Source organism: Berghia stephanieae, chromosome 7 (assembly GCF_034508935.2).
Source record: "Berghia stephanieae isolate SIO BIC M18660-M18661 chromosome 7, UCSD_Bste_1.3, whole genome shotgun sequence".
Classification (NCBI taxonomy): domain Eukaryota; kingdom Metazoa; phylum Mollusca; class Gastropoda; order Nudibranchia; family Aeolidiidae; genus Berghia; species Berghia stephanieae.
Genome location: NC_088366.1, coordinates 18,276,984 through 18,288,671, shown reverse-complemented (window position 1 = coordinate 18,288,671; position 11,688 = coordinate 18,276,984). Strand labels below are relative to the sequence as shown.

Sequence of the window (11,688 nt, the reverse complement as noted above, 5' to 3'; positions counted from 1 at the left end):
TTTGTTATAAGTAAAAGATCTCTAAATGAATACGTCATTCTAAAATTTCATAAATTTATCAAGATTACCTGGATTTAATGTTTGAATCAATTACATAAAGTTATTTAATCTTTCTTCTCGATTTTGGTAGAGATTGTTTCACGAGTGATAGTCGAGAGTGCGTTCCCTTTCATAACTGCCAGCATGACGATTTAACACCAAATTTTACATTTGGAAAACTTTGGTGTCAGGTATTTTAAACTTCTTTTTTTTTGGGGGGGGGGGGGGGGGGGGGGGGGGGGGAGGAGGGGGGAGGGGGGGGGGTCAAAATCGCAGAATTCTGTGGTCAAAATGTTTCAAAACTAGACGCGCAATCTCAAAAACCGTATAATACCCGAGAGGTTTTGATTCTGTAAATCGGTTTTAATTTAAAAACATGGAATGTGGGATAAGTTCATCTTTCTTTGGGAGAATTGAATATGATTTTATATAGTGCCTAACTCTGAAAGTTGGTATCTTGATTATTTTAAGTTAATATTTTTTTTGAGAATCTGCATCATCAACACCATGTGGATGAGTCAATTTCGACGTGCACTTATTTGCAGGTCTGATAATCCCATTAATTATGGGCTCATTATTGAAATGGAACTCTAAAAAAATGACGCAAAATAATATCCATTGCAACAATTTTAGACATGAACATATGCACATGTCGGTCAATTTTATCCATTTATAGACAAAATAACACTAATTTTAAAATCTTGAATTGAGAACTTTTTTATAAATAAAGACACAACCGTGACACAGGGCTAAGCTGTATTTTCCACTTTTAAAAAATAACAATAATCAGATTTAATGTGGACGTTTTGTGATGTCCCCATTATCTGTCTTCGTTAATTAGATTGAAGCTTATATTCAATTTGATTATTATCATTATCATGTATCTCTTCAAACTCAATCAGCAACATTTGTATTTTCCATTTATTTATTTATTTCTGTGCTTTTTTCGTTGGCATAAGTGATGCATAGTAAATTGGCTTTTTTTTTCAGACGATTTGGAATTTTTCTGTGATCAGTTTGGCATTTCGTAAAAAAATAAACTCTGGCAATAATGTTGACAACATGGCGACCTACTGTGTCCTTCGACAAATGAGGAGTGAGTAGAAATAGAAAGAAGCTATTGTAATTGTGGGAGGCCTCCGAAAGCTCTTACATCCCCAGTATTCTTGTTTTTTTAAAGGGAGACCTTCCATAAGCTACTACATCCCAAGTATTCTTGTTCTAGTAGGGGGTTTGGAAGGGGGAATTTTTTTTTTTAAAGTCTCCCCCCGCATTCATCATTATTTTCGTTAGTTACTAACCGGGACCTAGCCTCAGGATCTACGTACACGGTAACATTGGTAACCTTGAATCGCCTTTAATGGGTTGAATTGTATTGTTTGATTTTTAAAATGATTTTTAAAAAATAACACACACACACACACACACACACTTACACAGAGGTCCATCCATTGGTTGTATTGCAGCGGCAAACCAGTCAGTTAATGGAGCTACCTGGACGTTAGATCCTGAGTCCTGAGGCTAGGTGCCCGGTTACCGGGTACGTAGACACTGCCTATAAAAAAAGTTTTCCCTCTCCCAAACCCCCTCAGAACAAGAATACTGGGGATGTAGGAGCTTTCGGAAGGTCCCACTGAACTTGAGACCTGGGCTTACTTGGGTTTTTTTTTTTTTTTTTGTTATTGTTATTGTTATGAAAACCGCAAAAATAATGCATATCACATGAATAGTATTCACACAGCAGTTGTTCAAAGCAACCCTACCCCTATTTTTGCTAAGGGCCGCAACTCTTTGTTTTCAAATCAGCATAACTTCTGAAAGAGTATCAATATTGGGCGATAACTTTTTTTGGTGGTGGTCAAGATACTGCTCTTTCAGAATATATAGGCAGACAAAGTGTCCATGGAGAGATAGGTGGAGGTTACCGAGGCCAGAATTCTATCATCCGTGAATACTAGAATTACCAAATTTTAATAATAAATGGCACAAATCACCTAAAATATACTTTTGGGGTTATTTTTCAGACTGGTTGGCTAAAATGCTGCAGTCAACATAATGTCCAAAAAAAAAAAAACCCACTTCTGGACCCTTTTGCCTTCTTGTGGACTGAGAAAATCTATTAAAAAATTGTCAAAATTAGCTATTTTCCGATTTTATCATCAATTTTCAAGGTTATGAAATATGGCTAATGAGCATACTGTTATATTTTTCAAAAGTACATTCAATTAGCTTTATTTTGATACCAATTGTATATGTAACTACTAGAGTACTTATCTTTTTGAGATATGCAGTGTTAAAGACAAACAGGACACTTGTGATTTTTTTGCACCGAGTGACCTTTCAGGGGCCATAACTCCCAAAAGAGTATCGATTTTTGGCTATAACTTTTTTTGGTGGTGGTTGAGATGTCACTCTTACAGCCAAAATAGGTGTACAAGGTGTACAAGGGGGGGGGGGGGGGGGGGCAGGTTTCGTCCCGTGGCCCTTTACCTATGAAGTCTAATGCCTTGTTAATGGAATTTAGAACAATAATTATGATTTGAAAGAAATCAACTTTTGCTGTCATGAGATTAAACTACTATTTGATTTATTCTTCACATTTTAATATAATTTTTTTTTTTAATTGCTCCATCATCGCCAATATTTCCTCTATGCATATCGTGATATTTTTATTTTTCTTTCAAGGAAATGTTCTGCCACAGCCTTTGAGTAAAACAGCCTTGCCTTCCAGTGGGTTGCCATTTTTTAATCAGTCATCTTCCAAAGAGAAGAATTTCCACACTTCTAGCTACCACCTAGTCAATCGAAGAAAGGACAGAGCTGTTATCAAGCATCTATATTATGTGTATGTATTTATAAAATTTTCAGCTCTATTCTTATCTTTCTAACTTACAATATATTTTCTGTAATATAACGATATTTTCTTTCAGTTTTTTATTGATGTTGACTGTGGCAATATAAATTATAATATGTTTGATATTTTAAAAATCGAATCTAAAGGGGTTGTTTAAAAAACTATTTTTAGGCCTGGATCGTGAGAGGGAAGAGAAACTCTTTTAGGTCAAAATCTAAAAACTTGGAAGTATTTTATCAGTATATAATCCCTCTCTATCTTTTTTTAGCACCTTTCATCTTTTTATTTTCTCTAAAATGCTTAATAGTATTAGATCTTTGAGGATATAATTAATTATGGCCACAGTTCACATTGTAACTTGATTTTTTTCTTTTTCACCCTTTTTGTGTGGGTAAATGTTTACTGTCAAAACTAAAAATGTCAGAGAAAGGTTTAAAATTGTGATTTTTATTTTTCCAAGATATACAGGCGAATTGTTGGATCTGAGTTTCAATGCATTAAACATTTTTTATCTTTGTATCTTGTGGCAAAGAATCAATCCAAATATTTCTAGATAATAGTAAAATAGTAGAAGGCCAGCATTATTGCTTTCTTTGTTATTAATTTTTTAAATTAAAAAATACGATAGATACCAATTCGTGGATGTGACACTAGAGACAATCAAAAGAGTAATGTAATGATAATGGTGTTGAAGTTTTGGCAAGGTTTGTTTCACGCAATACGAAATCAGATAAATAATAAGGCTTTCCCTTTTTTTTTTCTTAGAGACTATGAGAAGACACTTAAGCATTCCCAAAGTCCTCTTGTAGAGTTACCAGACTACACATACCAAGGTAAGTGTTTTGTCAGCAAGACAGAAGTCTGAAATACAGTGTCAAAGGCCTTCTTTTGTGTATGTTCTTCCTTTCCTTTCCCTAAAGAATTTTGGTTTATTTTTGTTTGATTGAATTTCTTCCATCAAATACAGTGGAACCTCCCGATTACGACACCTCTGAATAGCGACAACCTCCTGATAACGACATTGACCCCTGGTCCTGATTTTTTTCTATTTAAGATCAGTAAAAAAAACCCTCCAAATAACGACACACTTCTTGATAAAACCTCAGAATAACGACATCATTTTGGCGATTTTCGGCAGTTTTCGTAGATATCTGATACTAAAAATACCGAGTATAAGTACTCAAAGTTTATATAAACGATTCCTGCTTGAACCAATGAGAACGCAGCTTTTACCACCATTAGGTCCAATGAGAATGGCATCCACTTTTGAAGTGTCGGTTGATTCTATTCTGTCATCTGCATTTTTTGCGGCCGCAAATATCAGGGCGATCCGCAAATTTTGGCAAATTTCCCAAAATTGGCAAATCGTGGCAAATTTTGGTAAAATTGGCAAATCGCGTGGCAAATTTTGGGGGAAAATAAAGAAGCAAAAACAAAATAATGAAACTAGAGAAATGTTGCAGCTTTGCCTGGGCCCAAACCAAGGGAAGCTACTCTCTATGGATAATGATCCTTTAAAATCTTTGTAACAACAAATTAATAAATGTAGCCTCCTTAAATATAATTAATTGTCTTTTATATATATTTTTTTCTGTATCGCGTGTTAATTTTTGCTGAAACACTTATTTCTCCTCCGCAAATTTTTTGGCAAATTTTGGCCTTTTTGGCAAATTTTGGCAAATTTTAGGTCCCAATTTGGCAAAAAATGCAGATGACAGTCTATTGTCACAGATGTTCTTGAGACAAAGATGCCAACAACAGAAAATCAAGACGAAGATGATCTTGACGGCGATGCTCCACTCCCTGTTTTGACAGCCAGTGAAGCGGTTATGGCGCTAACAACTCAGAACTTTTGCCGTGCAACATGACAGCGGTGCGCAATTATTTGACATGCTCATCCCGATGGAGGACAAAGTATCTCCTATCATTTCCAGCGCCAAACAGTGATTATGATAGAGGATTATTTCAAGCCAAATAAGTCTTGATGTTCATAACAAAATAACAAGGATGATGAACCTTTTTTTACATCTATAATGGATAGAGAGAAACAAAAATAAAAGTAAAAAGAAAAAAAAAAAAAAAAAATTTTAATGCGGCCATGTGTTCTGTTGTATTCAAAGAGCTGATCACATGCCGGTCCCCAACCCGGATAAACTGCAGACTGAAAATGGTACTGTTGTGGCGTGGTTAATAAAAACTGGTCCCGCTGGCCTTACCACGCTCGCTTTGCCCGCCATCTTGGAAACCTCTAAATAATGACACCTCCGGATAACGACATAAAAACTTGGTCCCGTGGCATGTCGTTATCGGGAGGTTCTACTGTATATTAATGTTTTAAGACAGCTTTTTTTTATATATATAGAGATATATATATTTTAGATTGAGAGATCTGCAATTGAAGGTGGTGGTTCTTTGTAGCTTGTGATCTAATATTTGTGCAAATTCTTTGACTCTTTCTGATAATATAAGATATCTCATATATATTCACATTTTGATAACTGATTTTGATCAGTTTGACTATAGGTTTAGTTTTCAGCATCTATTCCACCTAAAAGGATTCCTGATTTAGGAGGTTTGTCTCAATTTGGATGTATCTTAAAATCTAGTATGGTTCCTCCTTGAATTAATATCAAATTACAATATCAACTTTAAAAACTCTTTGCTAATGTCTCTTTTTTTTTTTTCACCGCCGCGAAAATTTTTTATTCTCTATTGTCTTCTGGCACTTTCCTACTCACTTCATCTCTTGTTGTTACCAACATAAGTGCCTGCTCCACTCACTTTTCTGAATGAAAAATTTACCCCAAATACCGGAGCATACTCAATGTCTCAATTGTTTCTATGTTATATGTTTGTGTTGAGAACATTGGCTATTAAGCTTAATTGCTGGCCAACCAACTTTGGGGAGGTTGTGTGAGTTGGACCTGCGATCTCAAGTAGTCGGTGAGACAGAGCTCTAATAATGACCTGAGTTAGAGACGATCTTTTTTGGGATCGTGGATAGCTCATACAGTAGAGTCACTCTCTCACCGGCCAAGCGGAGTTGTCGTACTAGTAAGGTCGCGGGTTCAAACCCCCATCACCGCCGCGAAAATTTTTTATTCTCTGGCACTTTTCTACTCACTTCATCTCTTTTTTTTTTTTGGGTGAGATTGTGGGTCAAAAAAGAAAGAGAAAAAGAAACCCATGAACGAATGGACCAATGAAATTAAATAAATAATAAATAAATAAAATTCCCTTTATTCATCCCCAAGGGGAAATTTGTCTTTAGGGCGGGTCTGTTCCAAGGGAAGACTGGAATAACCCAGGCATTAGCCGCAGAGCAGCGCCGCAAAGTGAGCTAGGGCGGGTGATCAAACTCGGTACCTTTCGGGTAGAAAGCAAAGACCGTACCGCTGAGCCACGCTGTCCCCCTAGTTGACAGGGTCCTGAAAAATTTCCTTTTTTTTTTTTTTAAATTTCCTTTGATAAAACGGCGCTAGTCAAGTCACTCCTGCAGTTGAGCAATATGATTTGGGCAACCAGATCTAGAGTTTTAATAATTTGTTTGTTCAATTTAAAGCATTGATTAAATACAGTACAGCTCATGCACAATAGCCTCTGTTGCAATGGGATGTCGGCTACAATGGGTAATTTGAAAATCCCAGTTCTATAGCCTGTATAATTCATCCAACTTGTGCATGGCTACATCGGGGGTTTGAGTTGCAAGTTTAGTACCCAGTCGAGAAAAATACTACGTACTCAAGAAGAATAGAGGAAATCCACATGGCAAATGTAGCTTATAAGGAATAGAAACTTGAGCTTTTGTATAGAGCAATATCCACTAAACATGCTCAAGGCACTTTGAAAGGGGTCCCTAGCCAACAGCAACACTTAACATGCAGGACGAGACATGATGCCTGTTAGGCGATATTACAATGTTTTCTGACTGATAAAACGCGGTTAACGGCCAGGTTCTCATTTTACACCTGATTATGGGGAGTCTTTTCCAAGGACTCAACCATGCACAGTTCAGGACGGCATTCGAACCCAGGACCTTCTGATCCGATGGATGGTGTCATACAAGACCACATAACGAAGATGGGGTGAGAGTGGGAAAATTGGAGTTATTGTGTGTACTTGTGGGGCAGCATGACTTCCCCTAAAGAAAAATTTCCCCTTATTGGATGAATAAAGGGAATTTTATTTATTTATTTATTTTAATGTATTATGTGTACTATCCACGATTCTATGTGTACTTTGTGTAACATATCCGCCTGTGGCTGACTGATCAAAGCACATACAGTAGAATTACTTTAAACCGAAATTTTGGGGACCTTCTAAACCATTTCGGTTTAAAGACATTTTGGTTTAAAGCAAGTTCCCGTTTTGCAATGTTTTTCAAGGGTAGTAACTATTTAAGGAATTTGCTCATTTAATCGTATCATTGGTTTCGGGTTAAATGGAGTTGTTAAATAAATGCCGTCTTCATAACCTTAAAAAATGTTTATTTATTTTTTTTATTATTTTTTTATTTTTTGTGTGTTTTAAAAATATTTTTGGGGGTTTTCGTTTTCAAATCAAAATTGTTGAAAGAGTTGAGTTCGGGATGCCGTGTATTTTACATATCTCCGTCTTGATCAACTTTTTTTTCATCGACTTCACATAGTATTTTGATTTTAAACTCCAACGTGTAAGAACAGTGCTTTCTTTTAGACATCTTTTAGTAAAATGCAAAGCTAAAATAAGATCGAAAGTTCTTGTGCGATAATTGATAATGAATGATGCGCAGCTACTCAGAGGTGAAGTGAAGTAGAAATGAAAAGGCGTGTAAATGTTAAGCTGTCTACTACACATCTCTCTTTTGTTAAAAAGCCATTAGTTTCAAAGGCCTAATTACATCGAACCCCCCCCCCCCCCTTTCACACACACACATTTAAACAAAGTGGAAATGAAATGGCATGTCAATGGTAAGTTGTCGACCTCCCCCCTCCTTATTGTCGTGTTGAAAATCCAGTCAGTTCCAAAGCATCAACACACGAGCGGGAACATCTCGCTTGTGTGATTCTACACCCCAACTCCCCCTCTTTCCTCATTTTTAGCCTGCCAGTCACCCGCTGTCTTCCTTTTCCAGTCTGTGCGATTGTGGTGTTGGCCAAGCCCAAGTGCAGTGATCAGTGACATCTATAGAGTATATGAAGTCCAAGTGCAGTGATTGAAGTGTTTGCCTAACCCCACCCCCCACCCATCACCCTCATCTTATACTTACGCTCTTTGTTTAATATCGCCGGGCATTATTACGTGTGGCCTTCTTCCCGAATTTTTGAAGAAAAATAGAGAGAGAAAAAGGGAAGGTGCTCTCAATTTGTTTCGGTTTAAAGAAAGTCCTGCTTATAAGTATTTCGGTTCATCGTAAGAATTAGTACAAAGATAATGAAGAAACTAGTACAATTTATTAAATTCTTTGCGGTTTAAGGTATTTTTCGGTTTAGCTTCTTTCGGTTTAAAGTAATTTTACTGTATTTATACACTTAGGCCTAATGTTACACACCGAGTAAAGGGTTAGGTAACTATGCCCAATGAGAAGTGGGTGGCTCTTAAGCCATATGTGAAGCCTGAGGCTGGGATGGTGCTCTACTCGAGTTTTGAAGTGCAGTTAGTAATGGTAGTGGCTGTCAATGGTGGGGTTGGAATGGATTGATAGCAGAGAAAAGGAGGGGTGGGGGGGGGGGGGGGGGAGACTTTGACCATTGCATTGTTCCAACCCACCTTTTGTTCTGGAGTAAGTGGAAGAGGGGGGGGGGGGGTTTGAAGTATTGTGATGGGAGAGGAAGGGGTGGGTTTAAAGTGATGAAAGTCACATTCACGTCTGATTTATTTACTTAGGGTAATAACTCAAAATATGTAGCTTGCTTTTTTTTTTTTTTCCTTCAGTATTGCTTCCCTTCAAATATCATGCATGGATATAACTGGACTCGGTCACAACAGGGAATTTTTGCTAGTCCCACTATCTCTGTTATATCTGAATTTCATAATATTTCTAGGGCTAGGTGAAGGTTAAGATTAAGGTTGATTTAAGAGTATCATAGACAAATGAATTTTTAAGGATTAAAAAAAAAAAATAGAACTCGATCATAGTTAAAGCAAAATTTTAAAGTTTATACTAAATATTTCGTATTGTTGTCACTTCCTAAAGTTTTCAATAGTTCTTAAACATTTCAGATTCAATAGTGGTTGAAAAACTATATTATTAAATTCATCATGTAAGTTTGGTTTTATTTTGTTTTGTTTTAATTTGTCTTTGTATTTTGTTTTTTTCTTAATGAAATCTTAAACTAAAACTACAACATTATTTTTTTAATTTTTTCATCTTTATTCCAGATGGGAGACCCACAGAGATGACACTTTGCCATCAACGGAAACAGGAGAAGAATTTAAATCTTGCTGTGAGTATCCACAATTATCTGATATAAATCCTCATCTCATATCTTCTCATATTTAAATCTGCATTTGTAACAGTTGTAATACTTCCACCATGAGAAATAAACTCACTTGCTTTGGAGTCAGGAGAACAGGCAAAGATAATTTCTTGTGATACCTATCAGATATTTAATATCCCAGTCTCACAATCTAATGATATTATTATAGAATTTAAACAGTGACACCGTCTTTTCAATTAAACTCTCCTCATATTTTTCAGATTATTTTTTTTTAAACTCCTTGTAGACTTGCATCTCTCTTATTCATTTGCAGAAACAAGTTGTAAAACTCATGGAAGAAGTGAAGCTTGCCCAGAATCAGTTTACAAAACAAGAGGAAGCCAAACTGAGACATGAAGAGAAAAGAAGACAGTCACAACTAAAACAGAAGGGGAAAATACTATAATATATATTCTATCTGTTTGAAATATGTAACCAGCCCGTCTCAATTCTGATATAATGATAGGTGAATCAGATGATAAATTGAAATCTCAGATCATGAGTTTTGAGTTATATGAAAAAATATTCATTAATTTTAATGTAATTTAAAATGCCAAACACCAAATTTGTTGTTCTGAAGTTTTTGACTCTACATGTAAATCAACTTTAGACACTCCATTCACCCTATCAAAATGCTGCCTCATGTTCCAATGGCCTGAAGAGAGATTCATCGAAACTTGTTAGTTACTCTTATTTTACTTATACCTATACCATCACATGTTTGTTCGAACATGGGCAATGTGATGAGGAGGACGACCTGTGGAAGGAATGCGAATTAATTGATATATTCTGTTTTGTTTCATGTACAAATAATAATTAAATAAATTTAATAAATTTGAAAAATGAAGTAATCTTGATTCTTTTTCACCTTTCTTTTGCCAATCTGTATCCTGCTGGATGTGAGTGACTATGTTTTGTTTTTTTCCTGGGGAAGGGGGGGGGGGGGGGGGGGTTAGAGATAGCGCCCGTCTCTCCCCCACCCCCAACCAGCTGAGTGGCAATGTGAGCAACGAGTACCTTTAAAATAGATGGGGATTAATTCCAGCTCATAGACCATACGGATCTGAATCACTGAAGAGTTACGTTGACACACTGACCAATGCACTCACCAATCTCTGGTTGGTACTCTCATTTAGTGCTGACACTGGGTGGGGTTCCTGACCTCCCATAGTGGGCAGGGGCGTACTTATTGTGTCTTCCATCCCCTTATATCTGTTTTCCAACATGCTTTTTGTCTTTGTCTTGGAATGAGCTTACTGTACTTGGTTTTGTCCTGGCCTTGGCCAGAGTCCTAGCTGAGAGGGAAACAGTCAAATGCATGGTTGTGGTTTTGAGAGATGATATTTTTTCTTTGTAAATCGTCTCTCTGAGAAATGTTGCAGCTTTGCCTGGGCCCAAAACCACTCATACACCCATTTTTTGTGATATTCCTCAGCATGAGTTCACGAGGTATATTGAGAAACTGGGGCCCAGTGCTGTGAGAGAGTCTGATACTGGAATTATCGATCTGAACCTATTTTGGAAGTCTGTGGCGGATTATGTTCCAGCTCTCGCTGCATTGGCGTCCCGGTATGCCTTCTCAACATGCTCGTCAGCTGATGCTGAGCGAAGTTTTTCTCTTTACAATCTTGTCTTGTCTTCCAGAAGGCGTATACTCACAGAAAACAACATCAAAGAACTAGTTTTCCTTTACTACAATAAGTTTATCGATGCCTCTTTTTTTGAGTAGTAAAAGAAAACTAGGCCTTTGATGAGTCTGACTGAAAGTGTACGTTTGTGTGTGTGTGTGTGTGGTGTGTGTATGTGTGTGTGTGTGTGTGATTGTCTGAAAGTTTGGGCGCATAAATCACTTTACACATTGTGTAAATTAATAAATGTAGCCTCCTTAAATGTAATAAATTGTCTTTTATATATATTTTTTTCTGTGTAATTTTTACTGAAACGCTTAGTTCTCCTCGGCAAATTTTTTGGCAAAGTTCTTTGCAAAATTTGGGGTTTTTTTTTTTTTTGGCAAATTTTAGGCCCCAATTTGGCAAAAAATGCAGATGGCAGGTTACTCGTGGATATTCAAACTATCATTCGAGTTCAAAGCAAAGGTTATACCGCTGGCATAGATTTATACACCTATGACCACAGACTACATATGTAATCTGTGCCTATGACCGCTGGGCCCCGCTGATCCCCTCCCTATCAAACGTCATGATAATGTACGATTTCATCATCTAACGTTTTAGCATGTCCTGATCAGTTCGAGGAAAACTAAAACTAGAGGTGCCTAAACGAGCCAGTAAAATGGAGAGAAAAATATATCTATTTTTCTCGCCAGTTCGAGGAAAC

At 36.7% G+C, this 11,688-nt stretch overlaps 1 protein-coding gene across 1 annotated transcript; it reads left to right on the top strand.

Annotated features, from left to right (window-relative positions):
* Positions 1 to 1,050: 1,050 nt before the first annotated feature.
* LOC144976826 (large ribosomal subunit protein mL52-like) lies at positions 1,051 to 10,198 on the top strand. Its single transcript, XM_078921309.1, has 5 exons — positions 1,051 to 1,135; positions 2,725 to 2,884; positions 3,659 to 3,726; positions 9,254 to 9,318; positions 9,626 to 10,198. The coding sequence occupies exons 1-5, from the start codon at positions 1,102 to 1,104 to the stop codon at positions 9,755 to 9,757; spliced, it is 459 nt and encodes a 152-aa protein (XP_078777435.1). The 5' UTR covers positions 1,051 to 1,101; the 3' UTR covers positions 9,758 to 10,198.
* Positions 10,199 to 11,688: the final 1,490 nt, after the last annotated feature.

Coding starts and splice junctions, on each gene's coding strand:
- LOC144976826 (XM_078921309.1), top strand. CDS start 1,102: ATGGCGACCTACTGTGTCCTTCGACAAATGAGGA. Junction 1,136..2,724: donor TGTCCTTCGACAAATGAGGA/GTGAGTAGAAAT, acceptor TTTTCTTTCAAG/GAAATGTTCTGCCACAGCCT. Junction 2,885..3,658: donor ATCAAGCATCTATATTATGT/GTATGTATTTAT, acceptor TTTTTTTCTTAG/AGACTATGAGAAGACACTTA.